Source organism: Pipistrellus hanaki (genome assembly GCF_964339955.1).
Source record: "Pipistrellus hanaki genome assembly, chromosome: 2".
Taxonomy (NCBI): Eukaryota; Metazoa; Chordata; class Mammalia; order Chiroptera; family Vespertilionidae; genus Pipistrellus; species Pipistrellus hanaki.
Genome location: NC_140504.1, coordinates 189763593 through 189789580, shown reverse-complemented (window position 1 = coordinate 189789580; position 25988 = coordinate 189763593). Strand labels below are relative to the sequence as shown.

General features: G+C 44.3%; 1 protein-coding gene across 1 annotated transcript; it reads right to left on the bottom strand.

The window, feature by feature from the left end:
* Positions 1 to 20459: 20459 nt before the first annotated feature.
* LOC311616012 (phospholipase A2, membrane associated-like) lies at positions 20460 to 23589 on the bottom strand (the record flags this gene model as incomplete). The annotated part of the gene is made up of 4 exons (XM_084871320.1): positions 20460 to 20620; positions 22870 to 22976; positions 23233 to 23377; positions 23580 to 23589. 4 exons carry the CDS (start codon positions 23587 to 23589, stop codon positions 20460 to 20462), a joined length of 423 nt encoding a protein of 140 aa, XP_084727446.1.
* Positions 23590 to 25988: the final 2399 nt, after the last annotated feature.

Sequence of the window (25988 nt, the reverse complement as noted above, 5' to 3'; positions counted from 1 at the left end):
GATTGTAGCTATGTCACTTTTCATTTCTTCTTGACTCTTGCATAGGTTGTTGATTTTCTCATCCATCCAGTGAATGAATTGTACAACCATTACTCTGAATTCTTTTTCTGTCATGTTGCATGCTTCAATTTTACTAATTTCCTTTCTTGGTGACTCTTCATTTTCTTTCCTCTGGGGACTGTGTCATTTCCCCATTCTGACTATCACCAGAATGTTCAAATGTTGAGTTGTGTGGGCTTGGGCCATGTGCAGTGGGAGCTTCGCACACAGACACACCCATCCACACACACACTAACTTTTCTCCAAGGCCTGTGAGTGCCTATGTCCCTCACCAGCACTCGGCACTGACTGAGGCAGGGCAATTACCAACCTTGAACATCCTCTCTCATAACTAGCACTTGTAGGCCCCCATGAAATACAGCCCCTTGTTTCTTGCCTTGTGTCCTGGAGACAAAAAACTACCACATTAAAGTGCCAGGGAGGCTGTGGCTGTGCTGCTGCCATATCGTGAGACAGCAGTTGTGGCTTCCAAGGGGTCGAGCAGCAGGAGCAGCAGGGACGGTCCCTGGCAGATCTTCCCCTGCTGCCTGAGTGCACCAGGTCTTAAATCACAAAATGTCACTTCCTGTTTGTTCTAAACATCCATCCTCTGTTCCCTACAGTTCAGGGGCCTGGAGATGCTGGTGAATTGGTGGGAAATTCAGGACGATAAGGAACACCTGGTGATGCAAACGAACTGCATTTTACTCATCAATTTATGTAAATTCAGGTCCACACATAACCTGTGTCATGGAGCAACTCTTTACATCGGCACCTAGATGATGCTGAACACTAGAATGGCAGATGGTTTTGTTTTTATTGAAATATTAGGTAAGATGCAACTAAATTTCAGTGAAAAAAAACTTTTAAAGCCAACTTTATTCAACTAATTTTATTTAAAATGTTTTATACTCATTAACTATAATGTATATTTTGCCTTTTAATTTTAATAGAGAATTTAGACTCTTTTAGAAGAAAATCTTTTTGAAATATTAAAATAATTTTACCTTTTTCTCTAGATTTACTCTAATTTGTGTTTTTATTGAAAAAATAATTGGATTTTATACACTTTAAATACAATTACATTTTTTACTTTTAATCCTCACCTGCGGATATGTTTTTGTTGATTGAGAGAGGGAGAAAGATCAATGTGAGAGAGAAACATCAGTTGCCTCCCATATATACCCTGAACAGGATCGAACCCACAACCTAGGCATCTGCCCTGACCAGGAACTGAAACCACCAGCTTTCGGTGCATGGGATGATGCTTCAACCAGCTGAGACACACTGGCCAGAGTGTACAATTACACTTTCTAAAATTTTTATGCCATTACTGTCAGAGGAACATAAATTACAAAAGAATTTGATTGTAACATAACTGGAGAATTTGCTGAAATGAGAAAGTAATTTTATGGAATAAATGTGTAACAATTTATGAAGTACATATGTCTATATTTTCTAAGTCATTCAAACATTGCCAATCCATCCACAGAACACACAGACACACATATCAATAATTCAACTCAATCAATTTGGACATATTTCTGACTTTCAGTCACAAGGAAATTAGCTTTCCATGTATTCTTTAATTTGATGCTAGGAAAGTATATTTAGAAAGGATTGAACATGCTTTATTTTCCAGTCTGTCAGATTGATCGATGACTTTTAAAGATTTAGACACATGGCATGAGGAACCCAGAGCCCGCAAAGGTTAGAATGATAGGGGTGAACCTGAACACTATCAACCAGAACCGGTCCTTGAGGTCTCCAGAAAAGAAGAGGGGAGGTTCTAGGCAGGAAGGACCTTTGTAGGGGGGCCCCAACTCTGTGCCAACAAGTAATACTGCTACTAACAGCCAAATAAGAGTCATAAGGCATGGACTTGCATGCTGGGGTCTAATTCCAGCAGGTCATAAATGCAGAAGTTCATCAAAAGGTTGGTGAACCTTGGGCTTTGAGTAGGGCTGAAAATCTGCATATATTATTACCTGCTGCTGGAACAGCTGAAATCAGTTCCCCCAACTTGATACCAAACCTTACCTTTTATATGTATATCTGCTTTGCTTTAGGGGAATTTGTGTTAATAAAAAGTGAGGGGTTGCCAAAACTGGTTTGGCTCAGTGGCTCTATCCACTGAGCCAAACCAGCTAGGGCTAAAATGTATTAGCATTTTTAGAAACCTTAATTTTTCAATGATAATTAAAAAAAATAAATAGCCAATATTTCTTAGATTGACATTTATGAACACACTTTAAATATACTTTTACTTTCAAGAAAATATGTCTTTAACAAAGTCCAAGAGACCTTCTGTAATAAAAGTAAGAGCAGGTGAATTAAAACTTATTTAGCAACTAATGTTTTAGTATTTTGTTACTTAAAAATATTTAGATGTTTATTATTTAACCTACCAATGCTCCAAAATCTTTAAGCTAATAAAGATTTGGAAAATTATGTATAGGTATATGACGCTGAAGAACAGGTAGGGGGAGGAGGGAATAGACCTTATAGCGGCTCCCAGGCCTTGGGGCCATTTGGATTTATTTTTTTTAACTTATACCCTCCCTCCCCAGAGTTTTGTGTCCATTGGTTGTACTTATATGCATGTATACAAGTTCTTCGGTTGATCTCTTATCTCCCCCAGATATCCCTCCCCTCCCCGCTGTAATTTGACAGTCTGCTTGTTGCTTTACTGTCTTTATATCTGTCTTTTGGTTCATCAGTTTATAATGTTCTTTAATATCCATAAATGAGTGAGGTCATGTGGTATTTCTCTTTCATTGACTGGCTTATTTCACTCAGCATGATGTTCTCTAATTCTATCCAGGTTGCTGCAAATGATGAGAATTCCTTCTTTTTTATGGCAGCATAGTATTCCATTGTGTAGATGTACCATAGTTTTTGGATCCAATCCTCTGCTGACGGGCACCTAGGCTGTTTCCAAATTCTGGCTATTGTAGATTGTGCTGCTATGAACATAGGGTGCATATATCCTTTTTTGATTGGTGTTTCTAGTTTCTTGGAATATATTCCTAGGAGTGGGATTACTGGGTCAAATGGGAGTTCCATTTTCAGTTTTTTGAGGAAACTCCATACTGTTCTCCATAGTGGTTGCACCAGTCTGCATTCCCACCAGCAGTGCACGAGGGTTCCTTTTTCTCCACAACCTCGCCAACACTTGTCGTTTGTTGATTTGTTGATGTTGGCCATTCTGACAGGTGTGAGATGGTACCGCATTGTTGTTTTGATTTGCATCTCTCGGATAATTAGTGACTTTGAGCATGTTTTCACGTGCCTCTTGGCCTTCCTTCTGTCTTCTTTTGAAAATATTCTATTTAGGTCCATTGCCCATTTTTTAATTGGATCATTCATTTTCCCTTTATTTAGTTGTATAAGCTGTCTATAGATGTTGGATATTAAACCTTTATCAGTGATAACATTTGCAAATATGTTCTCCCATACAGTGGGCTTTCTTGTTGTTTTGTTGATGGTTTCTTTTGCTGTAAAAAAGCTTTTTATTTTGATGTAGTCCCATTTGTTTATTTTCTCTTTAGCTTCCATTGCCCTAGGGGCAGTATCAGTGAAGAAGTTCTTTTGGCATATGTCTGAGATTTTGCTGCCTGTGGATGCCTCTAGCATTTTTATTGTTTCCCGTCTTATATTTAAGTCCTGTATCCATTTTGAGTTTATTTTTGTGTATGGTGTAAGTTGGTGATCTAGTTTAATTCTTTTGCATGCATCTGTCCAATTATCCCAACACCATTTATTGAAGAGACTGTCTTGACTGCATTGTATATTTGTGCCCCCTTTGTCAAATATTAATTGAGCATAGTGATTTGGATTGATATCTGGGTTCTCCATTCTATTCCATTGATCTATATGTCTGTTCTTATGCCAGTACTAGGCTGTTTTGAGAACAGTGGCTTTGTAATACAGCTCGAAGTCTGGTATTGAGATCCCTCCTACTTTATTCTTCTTTCTCAAGACTACTGTGGCTATTTGGGGTCTTTTATTGTTCCAAATGAACTTTTGCAGAGTTCTTTCTAGGTCGGTGAAATATGCCATTGGTATTTTAATGGGAAGTGTATTGAACCTATAGATTGCTTTAGGAAGTATGGACATTTTGATGATGTTGATTCTACCAATCCATGAACATGGTATGTTCTTCCATCTGTTTACATCTTCCTCTATCTCTTTTTTCAGTGTCGTGTAGTTTTCCGCATATAGATTCTTTACTTCCTTAGTTAAGTTTATTCCTAGGTATCTTAATTTTTTTGGTGCGATGGTAAATGGAATTGCTTTTTTAGTCTCTGTTTCTATAAGTTCACTGTTGGTGTATAGAAATGCCATAGATTTCTTGGTGTTAATTTTGTATCCTGCTACATTGCCAAATTCATTTATTAAGTCAATTAGTTTTATAATGGAGTCTTTTGGTTTTTTTATGTACAATATCATGTCATCTGCAAATAAGGATAACTTTACTTCTTCTTGTCCAATTTGGATGCCTTTTATTTACTCTTCTTGTCTAATCACAATGGCTAGTACTTCCAGTACTATGTCAAAGAGGTGTGGCAATAGTGGGCATCCCTGTTGTGTTCCTGTTCTTAGAGGGAATGTTTTTAGTTTTTGCCCATTGAGTATGATGTTGGCTGTGGGTTTATCATATATAGCTTTTATTATGTTGAGGTATGATCCTTGTGCTCCCACCTTGTTGAGAGTTTTTATCAGGAAAGGGTGTTGGATTTATCAAATGCTTTTTCTGCATTAATTGATATGACTATATGATTTTTATCTTTCAATTTGTTTATATGATGTATCACGTTTATTGATTTGCGGATATTGTACCATCCTTGCATTAACCCTGGTAAATATATATGCACCCAATACGGGAGCACCCAAATACATTAAAAAAACTGCATTAACATTAAGGGAGAGATTAATAGCAATACAATCATAGTAGGAGATTTTAATACCCCACTATAAATCCTACTTGATCATGGTGTATGATCTTTGTGATGCTCTGCTGGAGCCAATTTGCTAGAATTTTGTTGAGGATTTTGGCATCTATGTTCATGAGAGATATTGGCCTGTAATTCTCTTTCATTGAGTTGTCTTTATCTGGTTTTGGTATTAGGGTGATGCTGGCTTCACAGAAGGAGTTTGTAAGTGTTCCTTCCTCTTGAATTTTTTGGAATAGTCTGAGGAGGATAGGTTTTAGTTCTTCCTTGAATGTTTGGTAAAACTCTCCTGTGAAGCCATCTGGCCCTGGGCTTTTGTTTGCTGGAAGCTTTTTGATGACTGTTTCAATTTCTTCCCAAGTTACTTTTCTATTGAGATTTTTAGATTCTTCCTGATTGAGTTTTGGAAGGTTGTATTTTTCTAGGAATATGTCCATTTCCTCCAGGTTGTTCAGTTTATTGGAATAGAGTTGTTCGTAGTATTTTGTAACAATCCTTTGTATTTCGGTGGGATCTGTTGTTATTTCACCTCTTTTGTTTCTGATTTTGTTTGAGTCCTCTCTCTTTGTTTCTTGGTTAGCCTGGCTAGAGGTTCATCTATCTTGTTTATCCTTTCAAAGAACCAGCTCTTGGTTTTGTTGATCTTATGTATTGTTTCTTTGGTCTCTATCTCCACTCTGATTTTTGTTATTTCCTTCCTTCTGTTTACACTGGGCTTTTCTTGTTGCTCTTTTTCTAACTCTTTGAGTTGTACAGTTAGATAATTTGTTACCATTTTTTCTTGTTTTTTGCAATAGGCTTGTAGGGACATGAACTTACCTCTCAAAACTGCTTTTGCCGTGTCCCATAGATTTTGGATAGTTGTGTTTTCATTGTCATTTGTTTCCAGGATGTTTTTAATTTCTTCCTTGATTTCTTTGGTAACCCAGTCCTTGTTTAATAGCATGCTGTTTAGTCTCCATGTGTTTGATTTCTTTGGATTATTTTTATTATAATTAATTTCAAGTTTTATGCCACTATGATCTGAGAAGATGCTTGATATGATTTCTATCTTCTTGAATTTGAAGAGACTTTGCCTATGTCCCAACATGTGGTCTATCTTTGAGAATGTCCCATGTGCACTTGAGAAGAATATATATTCTGTGGCTTTGGGGTGGAATGTTCTGAAGATGTCGATTAATTCCATCTGGTCTAGTGAGTCATTTAGGATTGATATTCCTTTGCTGATATTTTGTTTAGATGACTTGTCGAAGGGTGACAGTGGGGTATTAAAATCTCCTACTATGATTGTATTGCTATTAATCTCTCCCTTAATGTCCTCCAGCAGTTTTTTTTAATGTATTTGGGTGCTCCCTTATTGGGTGCATATATATTTACCAGGGTTATTTCTTCTTGTTGGATTGCTCCCTTTAGTATTATGAAGTGGCCTTCATTATCTCTTTATATGTCCTTCACTCTGAGATCTAATTTGTCAGATATAAGTATTGCTACCCCAGCTTTTTTTTTCTTTTTATTTCCATTCGCCTGGAAAACCTTTTTCCATCCCTTCACCCTCAGTCTGTGTGAGTCTTTTTTTCTGAGGTGGGTTTCTTGTAGACAACAGATGTATGGGTCTTGTTTTATTATCTAATCTGTTACCCTATGTCTTTGGATTGGAGCATTTAATCAATTTACATTTAAAGTTATTATTGATAGGTACTCATTTAACGCCATTTTTATTCTATACCCCTGTGTTTCTTCTTCGCTTTCTATTTCTTTATTTTTACAGTAGACCCTTTAGCATTTCTTGCATTGCTGGTTTGGTGGAGATAAATTCCTTCAGTCTTTTTTTTGTCTGTGAAGCTCCTGATTTCCCCTTCAATTTTGATTGATAGCCTTGCTGGGTACAGTATTCTTGGATTCAGACCCTTCCTTTGCATGACTTTGTATATTTCATCCCATTCCCTTCTGGCCTGATAAATTTATGTTGAGAAATCAGTTGCTAATCTGATGGGGGTTCCTTTGTATGTAACTTTCTATATCTCTCTGGCTGCTTTTAAGATTCTTACTTTGTCGTTGGTGTTTGCCAATTTAATTATAATGTGCCTTTGCGTCGGTCTTCTAAGATTCATTTTGCTTGGGACTCTGCGAGCATCTTGTATTTGTGTGGGTTTTTTCTTCTCTATCTCAGGAAAGTTTTCTGTCATTATTTCTTGAAATACTTTTCCCATGTCTACCTCAGTTTCCTTTCCTTCTGGAACCCCTATTATTCGAATATTGTTTTGTTTTGTATTGTCCCAAAGCTCCCGTAGGCTCTCCTGCTTTTTAATTTTTTTTTCTCTAGAAGCTGCTCTAATTGGGTATTTTTCCCCATCTTGTCTTCTAGCTCACTGATGCGGTCCTCTGCTTCTTCTAGTCTACTCTTGATGCTTTCTATTGAGTTCTTCATGGTAGCGATGTCATTTTTCATTTCTTCTTGGTTCATCTTCATTTCCTCTTGGTTATTCTTCAATTCCTCATGGTTCTTCTTCATTTCTTCTTGGTTATTGTCAAATTTCTCTTCCATTCTTTTTAGCCATCTTATGATCATTACTCTGAATTCCTGCTCTGGTAGGTTGCTTGCCTCTAATTCGTTTACTTCCTTTTCTGGTGATGCCTGCTTTTCTTTCATGTGCGGGCTATTTCTTTGTCTGCCCATGGTCTCTCTTTTCAGGATGTCTGGTTATGTGGTTATCTTTCTCCTGTGTTGATTTAAAGGCACAAAATACAACACTACCAGGTACAACACAAAAAGCACTGAACAAGAATGTATTTGCGATATTAATAAGCTCTACTAAAGGTGACCACTAGATAAAGGCAAATTAGGGGATAGGAGAGAAAGAAGAAAGGTAAAAATAAATAAATAAATAAATAAAAAAAGGAGTGATAAATAAAGAGATAGAAAAAGAAGAAAAAAAGTAATGTAATGAAGTTGGGAAACAGGGAGAAGAAAAAAAGAGAGAGAGAGAGAGAAAGAGAGAGAGAGAGAGTGTAGAAGAAGAAGCAGACTAAGAGAGAAAGGGGAAACAAACTAAATATATGTGGAGAAAATTCCCATAGAACATTCACTAATTCCAGTAAATGCCAGCAATAATACTTGGAGATTAATACAAACTAGAAATATCCACTATTATTAAGCAAGGCTATGATGAACAGAAGTAAAAAACAAACAAAAACAAAGGAATTTAAAAAATACTAAGCAACAATAACAACACAAGAATAAGCCAAACAATTTCAGTAAAAATCATAAAAATTCACTGTAATCAATATTTATGTAAACAACAACAAAAAGATAGAGAGGAGAACAGTTTTTGTTTTTTGTTTTTTTAACTAGTTAATATAATGAAGAGAGTGGTATTTATACACTTGGAGCAGGGGGTTGGAAATTAGGTCTATAAGTATGGTGAGAGTTTTAGCAGGGGATATACAGAAAGAATAGGGAAAAACTAAAGCCGGAAAGGGATGAGATAAACAGGAGACGAAAAAGGTAAAGGTTAGTAAGAGAGTGATGTCCTAAAGGTCAAGTTGAGATACAGTTGAACGATGCTATAGTAGAGATTAAAATAGAATGAAGACTAATCCCAATGTAAAATAAAGAGAAAGTAAAATGGTTCTGACGAAAAAAAAAAAAAAAGGAAGAAGAAAAAGGAAACATTTTTTGTATGCAAAATAGCAGTAGTAATAATGATTAAAAATTGAAAAATGTAATAATTGAAAAGGTAAAATCAAGTAAGGAAAAAAGGAAAAAATTCGTTTCTTAAGTAAAAGATGTAAAAAATGAAAATAAAATAAAGAATAGAAAAATTAGCATAAAAATGTCCAGTAGTGGTCATTCACTTCCTCTGTTATTCTATTTGGCACGCCTGATTCTCGGTCCAGACAGTATTACAGTTCCCAGCATTCCACTGTACCTTAGTTTTGTAAGCTAGTCCTTAATTTTAAGTAGGCTATATCTTAGTTATTTGTGTCCGTTTATTTTTGATTAATTAAAAGTAATAAAAAATAAAAATAAAAAAAAGGAAAGGAAAAAAGGGGAACAACAAAAAAAAGTCAGTTTGTAATTCAGCCCCCAGGTGGCAGTGTTTCTGGTTTGACTTTCCAGACTTTTTGGTTGCTCTAGCCTTCTTTCTCTATGGCTCTATGTTTTGTCCCAGTAGGCTGCCAGGGTGCCGGCTGGCCCCCAGACTGTCCTTTCTCACTCTGGTCCCCTGTTTCCAGGAAGGCAATTTCCCCCTGCAGTCTTCCAGGATATGCCAAACTGGGCAGTCCTTCCCTAGTACTCAGAAGCAAGGAGGTGAAGGGGATCAGGCGCAGGATGTGTCTGCGCCCAGGTGTCCAGATGTTCTGCTTTTGGTGGGACGGTCCCGATTCTTTTTTTTTTTTTTTTTTTAAATATATATTTTATTGATTTTGTACAGAGAGGAAGGGAGAGAGATAGAGAGTCAGAAACATCGATGAGAGAGAGTCATCGATCAGCTGCCTCTTGCACACCCCCTACTGGGGATATGCCCGCAACCAAGGTACATGCCCTTGACTGGAATCAAACCCGGGACCCTTCAGTCCCCAAGCCGATGCTCTATCCATTGAGCCAAACCAGCCTTGGCTGGTCCCGATTCTTAACAATTTGTTCTGCGTTCCTTGGTGTTTTTTAAAAAAGACCCAAGTTTGGGGAAGATCACACCAAACCCAGCGCTGGGTTCTGCAGTGTGTGACTCCCTCTGCAGCCGCTGTCTCCCTCGGCGCAGCTCTGGGCTAGGGGCTGTATGGGGCTAGGGTCATTCGTGGTGCAGGGCCGCTGGTGGCGCGGAGCCGCGAGGGACTAGGGCCGCTCGTGGCGCGGGGCGCGGAGCCGATGGGGCTCGCCTGTGGGTACAGTCACCGCCTGCGGCACGGTGATCCAGAACCCTCACGTTTTCCCCGCAAACTCTGACCTTCCCGTGGGTGATTGAAGAACTCCCTTGAATCCATGTGTTTGCGCCGATTGGGGCATCGACAGCTGCTTGATGGTCTCTGCTGTGGGTTTTCAGGCATCAGAGAAGGTCCTCCTTTCTTGGTAAGATGGCGCAGCCTTCCCTCTGAGCCCGTAGCTCCGGGAGAGGTTTCCGCCACTGCAGTGCTGGCTGCTTGGTCAGGAAATCCTGTCCAGATGACCCTTACCTTTTTTTTTTTAGTTCTGCTACCCCTTAGCTCGCCAATCTGTACTCCCTGAGCAACTTTTAGAAGCTGATTCAATCTGTTCTGGGACTAGGCTCAGAACAAATCCGTCTGATCGGTTGCCATCTTGTCTCCAAGACCTATTATCTCGCCATTTGGATTTAAAACTGCCAGATTTTCCTTAGAGATAACATGCTAAGGTTGCTGCTGTGGCTCCGACTTCTTTTACAGCCTAGAAAAGCTGGTTTCTGGTGGCACAGCGGCCACAGGGCTGGTTGGAGCTTGAGGGGAGACTGAGATTGTATATTTTTTTTAAATATATATTTTATTGATTTTTCACAGAGAGGAGATAGAGAGGAAGTGAGAGAGATAGAGAGTTAGAAACATCGATGAGAGAGAATCATCCATCAATCAACTGCCTCTTGCACGCCCCCTACTGGGGATGTGCCACAACCAAAGTACATGCCCTTGACCAGAATCGAACCTGGGACCTTTCAGTCCGCAGGCCTATGCTCTATCCACTGAGCTAAACCGGTTTTTGGGTGAGGTTGTAAAGTCTTATCTTGGCTGCTTCCTTAGATTCTCCCCCAGGTTGTACCTGGAGAGAATGAGGACAAGGGTCTCATTCCTGTCAGCCGTTGTTTTCTTTTAGATTTCTACTGAAAATCGTTATCTAAATTTTTTACTTCATTTATATCTATTTATTATATCTTAACAATTTTGAGATTATAAAGCCAATTATTACCTAAAGTATGTTCTTGATTAATTACCATGACTGCCCTTTCTGTTTAAGGAAAGGTCCTTTCTGTTTAAGGAAAGGTCACACTAATATGCCTCGGGGTTGTATGCCCCCAGGCAAGAACTGCCCATTCTCAAGGAAGCATTAACCTTTGTTATCCAACCCAGACTGCATAGCTTATTTCCTAATGTAATTTCAAGTATAATAGATTGGTCTAATTTAGTTTAACAATATTTCTTTTTCAGAGAGAGTACATCTTTGTGTTACCTTAGGGATATCACAAAGCCGTCACTCAGTTAAATTCTTGAAATACTACATTCAGAAAAGCTGTCAAACATATCCAATTTAAAGATTATTAAAACTTAAACTAGTTTTAATATTAAAGATTTAGTCTTGACCACATAATTATTTTTAATTTGGCCAGTAAATTTTTATATTTTACTAATTCCACAATATACTTTGAATTGTAGAGAAAACGCTGGGAGTTCACGCCTACTGCCCATCCATTTACATGCTTCGCATCCTCAGGGCTGGCCTGCTTGGGTTCATGTGTCACAGGCATGCTTGGAATTAGCTGGCCTTTGGCTAAACTTCCCTGGGTTGCAATTTTTACACTTTTAAATTAATCTTAGAATCTTAAAATTTTAACACAGAACAATAAAATCATAAATCAGAGAAAAGCAAATTAAAGTGATAATACAGACACATAGGAAGAAATTTAACTAGCTAAGAGTTTCTGGTGGCCTGGGAGGGAAAGAAAAATATTTTTTAAGATGAAGAATTATTGGCAGTTGCTGAGAAATTCCTTTAATCCTTTCAACTTGGTTCAGCCCACTACAAGTAGTTTGAGCCTCCAGCAAAATGAAATATGAAATCTCGTTCACTTTCAGCCAAGCGCCTGCATCCATCAGTAAAGGCTGGGCAGCTGTGAGCAAAACCTTTCTTATTATCTGAGTCATCCCGCTCATAGTGACTCTTGTCCTGCTCTGCTTCAAATTCTAGCTCCTGCTCATCATTACGAGGTAAATCTTTATCAGGTGGGCTCTTGACTGCGGTCACAGGAGCAATAGGTGGAGGTGGCACAGTGGGAAGTGGTATGTTTAGAGATTCCCTCCCCTCCACTGTAGGCTATAAAGCTGTGGCCCCACCCTGCTTAGACATTCTTAAACTCTCCTGTGCTGGATCAAGGCAATCATGAATCAAAGACCATAGTGTCAATGCCGGAACAGGAATCTTCTCTGGACCTTCTGCTGTGTATCGGTCACACAACTGCTTTCCTACCTTTCCCTACATTTGAAAGTTGACGGTTCCCTCTTCAGCAAACCAAGGGCAAGTTTCATTAACAAAATTTAAGAAATCAAGAATCTGACTACACTTAACAGAACATCCTCTAGCTTTAAGGATAGTTTTAAGCATTTGAGAGTAGAGGTCTCTTTCCTGAGACCCTGACTATCCCATGTTTTACACCCAGTTCTTACCTTACCCTCTTTACCTTACTTCTTGAGTTCCTTGTGTGCAAAGTCCCAAAGTGTTCCCCTCACCTGACTTTTGAGAGTTCCGCAGTATTCAGGTCCCTGGATCCAGGTGCGAGATATAAATTTATTTTCTGAAACCAGCATAGCTAGAGATTGTCCTCAGTAGGGGCAACAGGGGATTGAAAAAAATGAGACACACACAAAGACAGTAGGGAAAGCTAGGGACAGGTTGGGCAGCTGTGCTCTGATGGAGAGACAGGGACCCAGAGCTGATACAGTGCATTTATTTTATACAGTAAGGTACCAGGAAGTTTTACTAAAGTTTAAGATTAAGAAAATATGTGCATTCTTGTGGCTTCTTTGTAAACATCACTTCTGGAAGGGAATGGATAATCGTGTTTGTTCCTGGTGCCTGACTGGATTTAGATAATGAAATCTATGCCATGGCACATGAGCTAAAGATGAGACTGACGACACACCTGCCACTGGCAAGGTATGTTTCCAGGGCATGGCTCTGCCAGGCACCACTGGATTCAGATGACAAACAGCTCAAGGGTCTTTCCCAGGTGCTCTCTATAGGTGGTGTCTCTGTGTGTGTATTGTGGTATGTTTGTGTGAGTATGTGTGGCATGTCTGTGCTATGTGGGGTCTATGGCGCATAGGCCCAGGGCAGGGCTTGCTCTGGTCTTCCTCTCAGGTCTATGCTGTGTACTGATCACACCTCCTAGGTTGTTCTAAGGCAGGGGTCCTCAAACTTTTTAAAGTGGGGGCCAGATCACGGTCCCTCAGAGAGCTGGAGGGCCGGACTATATGAACTACTAATTCCTACTGTAACACCTCGGCTGCGCTCACTGCCCAAAAAACCTGGCAGGCTGGATCAGACTCCTCTGCGGTCCGCATGTGGCCCGCGGGCCGTAGTTTGAAGACCCCTGTGAAGGGTTTTGCATTAAATCCCACCATGACTTTGTGCAGAGAGTGTTTTACAGATGATGAAACAGGCTCAGTGTCTTGCCAAGGAAGCAACCAGCCCAGGACTCAGGGCTTCCCAATTCACAGGATGAGGCAGAATCCTAGTCTGATGCTGTTGCTCCAGGCTGCCTCCCAGTGGCAAGTTTAGGGACATGCCTGATTGCTTTCTCACTAATGCCCTGAAGCACAGGGTCCTGGAGGTTGGTGTCTGTTCCTTGGATGCACTGAGGTTGACCTCAGCTGCCTCTTTTGACCATTTGTGCTTTTATCTTCCAGAGCTCGCTGTTCCATCCTCCCTGGAGGTACCCAGGTGACCTTGGGCCTCTGTTCTGTGATCTGGATTTCATAAAATGGCTGAGCTTCCTCTCTACTGGGATTTATCAGCTGACTTCACCAAAGCCCAGCGATAGTGGTTCCCTTCTAGACCGTGATCTGCAGTTTCCTCGTCCAAACAGCTGAGTCACCTCCAGGGCCCGTGTAGGTCGTTTGCCCGCGTTCTCCCTCTTGCGTGAAGGTAACATATGATGCAACATGAGCAAGAAACAAGCCAAGGTGTTGGCTGTGATTGGAGGAGATCGGAAATGGGTGTGAGAGGAAGGAGATGATGAATTCAGTTAAGAACTTGGAAGCTGCTGAAGCTGCAGGGACTTCTTGATTACAGTCTTTTCGGAAGTCTGGATTGGCTCTCAAAGAGGGCTCTGTGACCCGTTGGCCTTGAACCTCCCTTTCAGTGTAGCAAGGAGGGCATCTTATTATCTATCACAAGGTAACACGGCCCCGTGTTGTTGGGTGGAAGCTGAGCATAACAGGAGGACATGGTGGATGTGAGTGGCTCCAAGGGTGGGCCAGTTCGGTGCCATTAAGTGCCTCCCCAGATTCTTGCAGCCTCACCTGTGTTCTTGATCCTCAGCATTTGCTGCATTTGCTGCATCGGAGCCAGACCCCAAGCTAACAGTGAGCCAGGTGTGGTTTCCATCTTTGAGTTGGTCCCAGCCCACCATTCACTCATTTTATTAAATAATTAGCATCCCATCACATCAGGTATCAAAGACTTTCTGTCTCAGATGGTCACCCTTCCACCACTCAGCATGAACTTGACCTTACTTGTTCTCCTTGCTATCAGGCAGGATGCCAGTTTAACTCCATCCTGAAACTGAGGACAAAATAGAAAAGATGCTTGGAATATGTATGATCTCTGTTACTATAGCCCAGAGGCAACAATCATTGAGAAATGGGTACTTCATTCTGTCAGATGGTGTACACTAGGACCCAGAGGCTCAGCTGGCTGCCACAGCAGGTAGCATTCACCCTGACTGGCATCCCAGTCGAGCTACCTAAGGTCATGGGTGATAGGAAAACCAGACTTTGGGTTAAGACAGCTCTGGGTTTGGATTCTCACTCTGTCAATTACATACTGAACATGCATCAGTGGGGGTGTGTGTGTATGTGTGCACACATACACACATTTATAGAGTGAACTAGTGTTCCAGTGCAAGGATTTGTGCACATTAAAAGGAAATTAATGAGGAAAAATATTTTAATATCGCTATTCACCCTTTCTCTATAATAGAAGTGTCACCAAATTCAGGATCGACAGTGACACATCAAAACACAATGTGCAGTTGGCACCAGGGAGAATTTATATGTATCACCCATGCTTGAGTCAACTTAGTCTTTTATATATAGAGAATAAACTTGCTTAATTAGACCAGCTTTCTGATGTAGCTAAACTTTTTCCAGCCCAATGAAGCACCTCAACTTCTCTTGCAAGTAATTGTCAACAACACAGCAGTAAATATCAACATGAAGCAGATTATTATTGTAGATCACTCAGGGAGAACAAAGGATAAAATATTTAACTGCAGGAGTGTTTGACTATATTCTGCACAGTGAGAAAATCTGAAGTCATTTTCAAGTTCTACCATTCCTTCTTTTCAGTTGGGTCAAGTTTCTAAACTTTATAATCTCCATTTTCCAGTTAAGGAAAAGAAAATAGGATTCTACTGAGTTTCCTATCTACCTACTCCAGGACTTCTGTGAGGATCAAATGAGATGAGGCATGGGAAAACGCTTCACAGACATTTGGTTAAAGTATAAAATGTTTGCACCTGCCTATAAAGCAAATCATGAGCCTGGGCTGAGGAAACTGCAATGAGGCTAGTCACTAGGGAAAGGAAGCCAGGCACTGCTATGTGATGTCATTACCCAGTGCCCACCGTGACCCTTTCTGGGCTGGGCTGGGCCGTGGGCTGCATTTTGCACCATGGGGTTTTGGCAACATTGGCTGTGATTTGGTGGGGTGTCACTCTGGGTTGGTGATGGGGCTCATGTCCCACTTTGGGAAGCTGAGTGTTGGTTTGTCAGCACCAGGTCTGTAGTGCCATTTCTTTTTATATGGCCAGTGTGCATCATGGCAGCTCCTACAATGAGCATCTGCTCTCTGGTGGTCGGTGCACATCACAGCTATTGGTTGGATGGCCGGCCAGACACTTAAGTTTTTTTATATGTAGACTAGAGGCCTGTTGCACAAAGATTTGTGTAAGAATAGGCCTTCCTTCCCATGGCTTGCCTCCTGGCCGCCTGGGAGCCTGCAAGTCCTTGCTCCCAACTGGAGCATTGCTCCTGTAGCTCCCTCTTCCCTCTGCCCTCCCCCTCATCGTAGGTGTCCCGCCCCGCCTGGCTGCTCGGTGCCTGTGTATGCAAATTAACGCACCATCTTTGTTGGGTTAATTTGTATATCCACTCCTGATTGGCCAATGGTCGTCATGGAGGTATGGTCAATTTGAATGTTTCTCTTATATTAGTGTAGATTTTCTGAAGTGGAGTTGCTGAGTCAAAGGATAAATGCATTTATAATTGACTCATTACTTAACCAATTGCACCACACTTTCTCCTCATAAAACACTATCACCCTTTGTTTGTGCAAGCCTCTGTTGTATTTTATCCTTTTTTCCCCTTTATCTTCTATCTTCACTATCAGTTTATTTTTCACCTGTATATTTAGATATGTGTGTGTGTGCTTTTAAATTATACACAAGATAATGACACTCTACAGGGGTGGGCAAAAGTAGGCTTACAGTTGTTCCCATGGAAAATAATAGAATAATAACTATCAATAATAATACAAGAATAAACTCTGTTTCCCATAGTCACAACTGTAGACCTATTTTTGCCCACCCCTGTATAATTTCCTTTTCTTCTGTTAAGATTGCAAACTGGCCTAGGTTTGATGCCTCCCTTTGCCAGAACCAGCCTGGCCACACCACAGGTCCGTGAGAGAAACTTGGATGGGAAGCACTAACAAAGGAACCTACACAGGGTCCTGCGATGAAGAATGAAGCTTAACTTCGTGGGTGGCTGCGGGCTGTGCCCTGGAGCCTTGCCTCTTTGCCCAGGAAGCCAGAGCTGAGATGCTCACGTCCAGATACCTTGCTGGGCGAGGAATTGGTAAAGACAATACTAGTACTGGCTGCTCATCCATTCTTTCATTACTTCCTCCACCACCACACCCCAAAATCTCAGGGGGGATTGATTTCAACCTCAGGATGCTGCTTCCTGCTGGTGTGGCTGCTTTCTGGGTGTTTCATGAGGAAATCCTGACCAAGCATCTGCCGTGAGGGCAGGGTGGGTGGAGAGGGGAGATACCAAATGGCAATGTTCAAGTCTAGGGCTTACCCCTTCCTCTCCATGCAAATTTACCTGTGTGCACACAACCACACTCACCAAAGGAAAGGAAATGTAGCTGACAACATACATCACCTGAAACAGAATTGTCAGAATATCCTCCTTTTTTAAAATATAAATCTTTATTGTTCAGATTATTACAAATGTTCCTCTTTTTTCCCCCTCCATTGCTCCCCTCCACATGTTCCCACCCCACCCTCTGCCCTTTCCCCACTCCCCATTGTCCTCATCCATTGGTGCACAGTTTTTGTTCCGTCTCTTCCCACAACCCCAATCTCATTTTCCCGAGAATTATCAGTCCACTCCCCTTCCATACCTCTGATTCTATTATATTCACCAGTTAATATTGTTAATCAGATCTTTTAATTCCCTTGGTTTTTAGTTTCACTTGTTGATAGTTACATATTTGTTGATCATAATTTTTATCTTTATCTTCTTCCTCTTCCTAAAGAACCCCCTTCAGCAATTCATAGAATTCTGGTTTGGCGGTGATGAATTCCTTTAGCTTTTTAAAATTTTATTTGTGAAGCTCTTTATCTGGCTTTTGATTCTGAGTGATAGCTTTGCTGGGTAGAGTATTTTTGGCTGTAGGTTCTTGTTATTCATCACCTTGAATATTTCTTGCCATTCCTGTCTGGCCTGCATGGATTTTTTGAGAAATCAGCTGACATTCGTATGGTGCTCCTTTATAGGTAACTACCTGCTTTTCTCTTGCTGCTTTTAATATTCTCTCTTTGTCTTTTGCTCTTGGAATTTTAATTATGATTTGTCTTGGTGTGGTCTCGTCCTTCTTTTGTTCCCCACCCCTCTTCCCTGCACCCCCCCACCCCCCATGTAAGAATACAAATACCATTCTAAATTCTTAGTGTATAAGCTGTGCAAAACCAGGCAACACAGAGAATTGGCCAATAGGCCATAGTTTGCTCATTCCCGGGTGAGACTATATGGTCTAACATTTGGCGGCTGTCTTAGGCAGAGGAATGCATTTACTGATGCTCACTTTCTTTTGAATAGGAAATACCATCATGGAGCTAAAAATCACACATCGAGGAATCTCCCTCTCACGCATCTGTGCCCGCCCGGTTCCCATGCTCGCCCTGCTTTCCCTCCCTAGGCAACCGTTTCAATGAACTTCTTGCGTGTCCTTTAAGGTTTACGGCAATAGCAGCAAATACGTGTTCACCTTCCAATTCCCCTCTTTCCTACATAAATGCAGCCCTTTACCCCCTTTCATCCCCCCTCCCCGCTGCCCTTCACCTTGTTCCTTTCCCTCGCTGCCCTCATGGAGATTTCCTGTCTGCCACAGAGGAGGCCTCCCTCCTTAAACAGACGTATTCCACTTGGAGGTGTCATTGCTTATTTCATGAGTCTGCTCTACACAGATACTTGGGTTATTTCTAATCCAATTCAAATAATGTGGCAATAAAACAAATTCCCAGGAATTGCTCTGCGTGTGCCTGTGTGCCTTCACAGAGCACGTTTCTAGAAGAGGGGTCGCTGAGCCAAAGGACAAACACATTCATGATGTTGATGGGCACACCGATTGGCCTTCTGTGGGCATTTTTTTCCCGATGATTTTTTTTGGCATTTTGAAAAATAATATATTTTATTGATTTTTTACAGAGAGGAAGGAAGAGGGATAGAAAGTCAGAAACATCGATGAGAGAGTAATATCAATCAGCTGCCTCCTGCACATCCTCCACTGGGGATGTGCCCGCAACCAAGGTACATGTCCTTGACCAGAATCAAACCTAGGACCTTTCAGTCAACAGGCTGACGCTTTATCCACTGAGCCAAACCGGTTTCGGCCTCTGTGGGCATTTTGCCCTCCACAGCATCCGTACCCCTCCCCCACAGCCTTGCCAACAGGGCAGGCTGTCTGGCTTTTGGATTTTTATCTATTTCGGTACATACAAATGATATTTCAGTGGAGTTTTAATTTGGATTTCTCTTATTGTGAGTGCCCGTGGACACCAGCAGGGCTCCCGCCAGCGAAGGAAGCGTCTTTATGCTGAATTAGAAAAAGGCAGCCCTTCGGGGAGGTGAGTGACAGAGGCACCCACTCTGGGCACGCCTGGGTTAAGGCCCAGCTCCCACCTGTGCCCCCAAGCAGGGACCCACGCCAGCTGCCTTGATGGTGATGGCCCGAGTGGGACTATCCCAGCGGAACCTGGGTGACAGGAGGGCCAGTCCCCAGCCGCTCCGCCATTTATGGTCTCAGTGCAGAATAAAAAGCACGGCCCTAGGTTATGCTGAATTTCAAGATGGCTGGGACACAGCATGCAATGAGGTGCAACACCCTTCTGGACAGGGCCTGCGGGACTCGCAGCCCGGGAAGCCGCCCAGGGAGGGGGTAATGCCCTGGGGTCCACTGCTGGCCAGCAATCCCTGCCCGCCTCCCCCGCTGGCATCACAGGAGAATATGGCAGGTGGAGGTGCGAATGCTATTCCCCCAGGAGGCCAGCAGGAGCGGCTCTGGCCCCGGGAAGGAGCAGCTACAGCCGGCTTCACCGGCGCTGGAACCGCTCTCACTTCTCCAATGGCCCAAAGCGGTTGCCAGTGAGACGAGGGGGAAAGGCTCAGGGACGTGGTGCTGGCAGATTTGACTCAGCCCGTCTGACCTGAGTCTGTGTTTATAACCCCGACACTACATTGCCTGTAGTGTTCCCACACCACGGCAGGCACAAACACACAAACACACACACACTCACATGCACACATACGTGCGCACACACACACTCACACCAATTCTCTCTCTCTCTCTCTCTCTCTCACACACACACACACACACACACACACACGTACACTCCCATACAGATTCTCACACACATACAAGGCAGGCAGACACAACACACCCATACACACATACTCACATACACATCCACACTCACATGCACAAATTCACACACACACACACACACTCACATACATTCACATGCACACTCATACACTCACACACACACTCACATAGTCACCCATAAACACACGCACATATAGATTCTCACACATACAAGGCAGGCAGACACGCACACACATAAAAAATCACACGTACATACCCACACTCACACACCTGCACACATACTCACACACGTGTGCGCACACACACACACACACACACGCGCGCGCACACACACACACACACACCACAGTTTGCCAATGAACTAATTGCTTTATTTAGAAGAAACCTGGGCGTGTGGCCACCACGCTAAGCAGGAGGCGGGACACGGAGGACAGTGGGGATGGGGACACCTCCTGCCCCCAAGGAAGAGGGGAAAGGCACAGGCCACAGGCCTGGGGCTTCCCATTCTGGAAGGAAGGCTTCTCTCTGGGGGTCGAGGGGCTCCTTGGTGGAGGGGTGTTTCCTGCGTTTCTGAGAACTAGCGGGGAGGGGGGGCAGAGAGGGAAACTCCGTGTGGGCAGCGAGGCTTACACGGTGTGAAATTCTAAGCACTGGGGGTCCGGCCCAGTGCAAAGTATGTTGGGGTGGAACTGGTACTCTCCCTTGTAGGTGTTCAGGTTACTCGCAAAACAGATGGCAGCTGCTTTATCACATTCACACAGCTGGCGGGGACAGGAATCCTGCGTTGCTGAAATCACAAGAAAATAGAACTGGCTGAGGGTTTGGTAATACCTGATGGCGCCTGTGGGAAAGACACCGCCCCTGTCCTCCAGAGGCGCCTAGTTCGAGGCAAGGAAGACAAAGCTCCTGTCCTCGGAAGCGAGCGCCCAGTCTGATGGGGACACAGCCCCAGCACTGGGAGACTCCTCCTGACAGCCATTGTCTCTTTCTTCTTCCCAACAGCTGTGTCCAGGTACAAAGCCCCAGGCCCTAGGGCCTGGGAATGGCTTGTGATTGGTGTAAAGCAGTCATACTCATCCCCTTTTCCTTTCAGTGATTGGTCTCTGGGAGCACGTGACCTTGTTCTGGCCAATGAGCCCCGGGGGAAGTGTCTCCTGGGGGCTGTGGAAGGACTAATTTCCTCCCCCAGATAGAGATGCCCAAGGAGGAAAGCCTCATCTATAGGGAAAGGCCATGATGTTGGAGTGGCACCAGGCATCTTGGCATTTGACTGGTCTGGCAGAGGGCAGTGCCAAGGTCGGGGAGCAGAAGGTGGGGAAAAGGCTGGGTCCCTGACCACACGGTTGAGAAGCTGCCCCACCCTGGCACTGCCCTCTGCCAGACCAGTCAGACTTCCCCATTATCCAAGCCTCTTGGAGTTGGGCATGTCACTTCTCACAACCCAAAGCCTAAAATACATGGCCCTATGGAGAGGTCCTGACAGGGAGACATCATTTCTGATCTTAAAGAGTTGGGGAGAGGCAATACTTTCTCAAAATCTCACCAGCGGATCTGCTGTCTGGGGGCACTGGGCAAACCCTTTCATTGACCACCCAGCTCTCTCCTCCCCTTCAGAGCCAAACATGCTCCGGATGTCTTGGCTTCATGTCTTGCTGCCCCCCCCCCCCCCCATCTGGATTTGCCCTCACACTCCATGGCAACAGCCCAGTGAGGTCCTCAGTGGTCTTCCTGCCTCTAAATCTGAGGAGCCTTGTCAGCCCTTATCCTGGAGACTTGCTTTTAAGTGGCTGCTGTCCACTCCTTGACTTTCTCTCTCAGCTCTCCTCTCCCTCTCTGACAAACCCTCATCTCGTCTTTCCGGGCCTTTAGACATCAAATGGGTGAACATATCCCACTCTCAGCTCTCTGCTGTGACTCCTGAACCCATGGCCCGTCCAGACCCCCTCCCTGGAGCTGCCCATCCCTACATCCAGCCGCCTGCTTCACGGCTCCCTGGGTGTTCTGGAAGCCTCTTAAAAGTGTCTATATAGAACTCCTCCTCCCTTCACTCACCTGGACCACCTCCTGTTCTACTCACGGGACAGTATACCCACACAACAGCTCCCTATTTCTCTACCCAGTCAATCACCAAGCTCTGCTGATTCCACCTGATAGGTCACTCTCCGCCCTTCCCATCAAGATTACCATTGTCATATGTCCAATGGCAATGGTCTTCTCACTGCTGCCCTGCCCCCAAGTTCCATTGGTCTCGGGTGAACCGCTTCATGCCACTCCTTTGCTCAAAAGCTCCCTACTGCTCTAGGACAAAATCTAAATACGTACAGTATGGCCTTGGGCTTGGCCTGGCCCCTCCCTGTTCCTTCAGCCTCATCTCTCCTTCAGGCTCACAGAAGGGTTCCAGCTCCCTTGGGGCCCTTTGACCCTGCTGTGGGAAGGCCCCCAGCCCTCCTCTCCCCTGGTGCCGGCACAGCCTTAAAGACTCAGCTTGGAGGTCAGGAGCCTTCCTGGACCACAGCCTGTGCTCAGGGCCCTGCCCTTTGGCTAACTTCCTATTGGAATCTCCCATCTAGTGTTTTCCTTTTCTTTACTTCCCACTCACCCACAAGCTCCCAGAGGCAGGGACACTGTCCCTTTGTATTTCTTCCTCTCTGTTTTTTTTTTTTTTTTTTTTGTGTGTGTGTGTGTGTGTGTGTGTGTGTGTTTTGTTAATCCTCACCTGAGGATATTTTCCCATTGATTTTTAGAGAGAGTGGAAGGGAAGGGGAGAGACACAAAGAGAGAGAGATACATCAATGTGAAAGAGACACACTGATTGGTTGCCTCATGTACACACCCAACTGGGGGATGGGTATCCAGCCTGCAACAGAGGTAGGTGCTGCTGGAATTGAACCCACAGCTGGTGTTCTACCCACTGAGCGAAACGGGCCAGGGCATCCCCTTGTATTTCTATCTTTGGTGCTCAGCTCAGTACCCAGCACTTCAGATACTCAATAAGAGAAACCAAGGAGACAGAGTGAAGCTGTAGGACGTCCTTACCGCAGATGATTTGGCCCTTTTGGTAATCAACGTTGTACTTCAGAAACTTGGTGCCACATTTCTGATCTTCTAGGCGTTTGTAGCAACAGTCATGTGCAGCACAGCACCTGGGTGAGGAGAGGTGATTGGGGCAGCTTCTCCACAGCTCCAGGGAGCCTGGTCCCCCATGGTCTGGCCCCATGGCCCTGGGAAGAGACCCAATGATTTGCAATTGTCTAGAGCAGAGTTTCCAACATGCTGGCTGCTTTTCCAGCTGGGACCTTCTGGGGTCTATGACGATGGGCACCAACTCTGCCCTGGCAGCTCCTAGCCCTGTAGGGGCCACGAGTGGGTAGAGGGAGGGGAGGGCTGGGATGGCCTCACCGATCCGTTGCATCCATGGGGGTTCCTCGGCCGCCTAAACCACAGTAGCAACCATAGAAGGCATAATCTAAGAAAGCATTCTTTCCTGTGGTAAACTCGATCATTTTCAGCAAATCCAGCAAGTCCCCGTGGGTCTGCAGCGGGCCTGGAAGGACATCTCCTGGTGATGGGGCCGAGGGCCCTGTGTCCTCCTTCTCTGTCCCTCCCTGCTCCTTGCCCTCCCACTAGGGTCTCTCTCCCACCCACTGAGAGAGAGGGCCTATGGAAATGAGAAGGTTAAGCTGGGGCTAGGGCTGCTTTCATCTTGGGCTGCCCCCTTGTGGCCAGAGGTCAGGGTTTGCTCTTACCAAAGGCCATGGTCAAGGCCAACAACAGAATGGTCTTCATGGGGACAGTTCCCTGCGTGAGAAATGCAGATGGATTGGCCTAGTCTCCTCTCCCAGGTGGTCCCAGCTTTTGCCCTGGCCCCTGCTCAGCAGCCCTGGAGAAAGGAACCTTCAAGGGAACACACACACCTGCCCCTCGATCCGGGATGACTACCTTCTCACACACGAGCACACAAGGAGTATGCACACAGGGCGTCCCGACCCTTGCCAGCTCTGTTTGACTGTTTTCACACACATGCAGGCCTCAGACCCAAGGAGAACCCCACAAGGTATGCTCTGGAGATGTCCATGCTCCCCATCAGATTGAGAGTTCCTGGAGGTTGCAACCAGGTCATCCCAACCAACTCGGAGATTCCCAAGGTCATAGGTTGTGCCCCTCTCCCCACCACCCATTAGACATAGCTTACTTGTTCCAACTGGATCCAGGGCTTGGGACTTACATTTATAAAGTCCAATCTCTAATTTCCCCCCAAAAAACTAAAGCATAGCGCCTTCTCTTTGCAAGACTTTCTAACCCCTTACATATATAGACATGCGCAAATGTAGATACAGTCACACACATATGCATGCATATACACACTCCTGAGCTTACCCGCTAATGCAGACCTTTCATACAATCACACAGCATATTTGTGCACATCCCCCAAAATCATGTGCATGCATGTGTATGTTCATGCATGCAATATACACATGCATAAATACCCATGAACACATATACACAGCACTGCCATTCTTTTTTTTTTTTTAAAGTATATTTTATTGATTTTTTACAGAGAGGAAGGGAGAGAGATAGAGAGCTAGAAACGTCAATGGGAGAGAAACATCGACCAGCTGCCTCTTGCACACCCCCTACTGGGGATGTGCCCGCAACCAATGTTGATGCCCCTGACCGGAATCGAACTTGGGACCTTTCAGTCCACAGACCGACGCTCTACCACTGAGCCAAACCAGTTTCGGTAGCACTGCCACTCTTAAAGGCAGCTACTGAACAGGACACATACCCCTGATAGGGCATGAATTTTGGGGTGTTAGCTCTCAGAGAATGCCGGCGTTGATAGCTCCAAGTGCTGGTCTTGTGTACTCTGAACTCCAGCTCCCCTTAAATAGCTGCCCCCTTGGGAAGGATGGGAGATGGGTATGGAAACAGGGTCAGAGTGCCTCCAGAGTGTGGCATGGGCCTTCGGTAAACACTCCCTGACAACTGGCCAGCATGGCAGAGGCCAGTGCTCATAAACACTTCACCTGGCCTGGTTCTGGTTAGAGCATTTGAGCAGTGGTACCGAGGGACCAGAGGAGGCAGCAGGTTGGATCCCTGAGTCAGGGCAGGAGAAAACCCACCCGGGGTAGACCCACAGACCCTCCGGGGACTGAGGGTGAAGGACATGTTGTTTTCAGTCACTGGTCACTGAGGTTGCTGGTGAGTGCAGCAGAGCCTCGTCTGTGCTAACAGCCTTCGAGGCAGCGTTCACCTTGGAGATGCAATTTAGTGCAAATGCTAGACCTGTGTGAGGGTGCACAGAGCCCCCCTGGCCAAGTCCTATGTGGAAGCCCTAACTTGTAGTATCTCGGAGTGTAATCTTATTGGAAAACAGGGCCTTTGAAGATGTGATTGGCTAAGATAAAGCTATTAGGCCAAGTTCACTAGTACTGGTGTCTTTACAAATAGGGGAGATTTGGGCTCAGACACACGCAGCCAGGACACCATGTGAGGATGGAGGCTGAGATCGGCCATACTTCTATAAGCTAAAGGTGGTGGGAAAGTGAAGGTGGTGGGAAACCTTGGCAGCGAGGGGAGAGGATGGATCAGATTCTCTCTCAGAGCCCTCAGAGGAACCAGCCACGTCTGCACCTTGATCTCAGACTTCTGGCCTCAAGAACGATGAAGCAACACATCCCGCCATTTAAGCCACTCAGTAGGTGGGATTTTGCCTACCAGCTTCATCACCCTCTGGGAATCTCTGTTCACCAGGGATTTTCGCTCTCATAGCTGTTTGCTTTAACCTAAGTCCGGGGCTAGGATAAACCTTTGTCTTTTGTGGAGCACCGCAGTTTTGGAACACGGTCATGTCCACAATGGGCAAACTGCCTCCCCAACAGCCCCAATCCTGGAGGGTCCTGGCACTGCATTCAGGCCGCAGCACTCTCAGACTCTGCTGGCAGCCCTCATGGCCGCTCTTGTCACAACCTTTCATGGTTTTCCCCACAAGAATTCAAAGTCCATGATTTGGTCTCTTGACAGCATCATTCACCCAAGGACTAATCTAAGCACTTGGAATACACCAGTGGACAAAACAAACCACCTGTACTCAAGGTGTGCCTTTTTAGTGGAAAAGGACAAAGAATAAACAAAAGATACAAAAATTATATAGC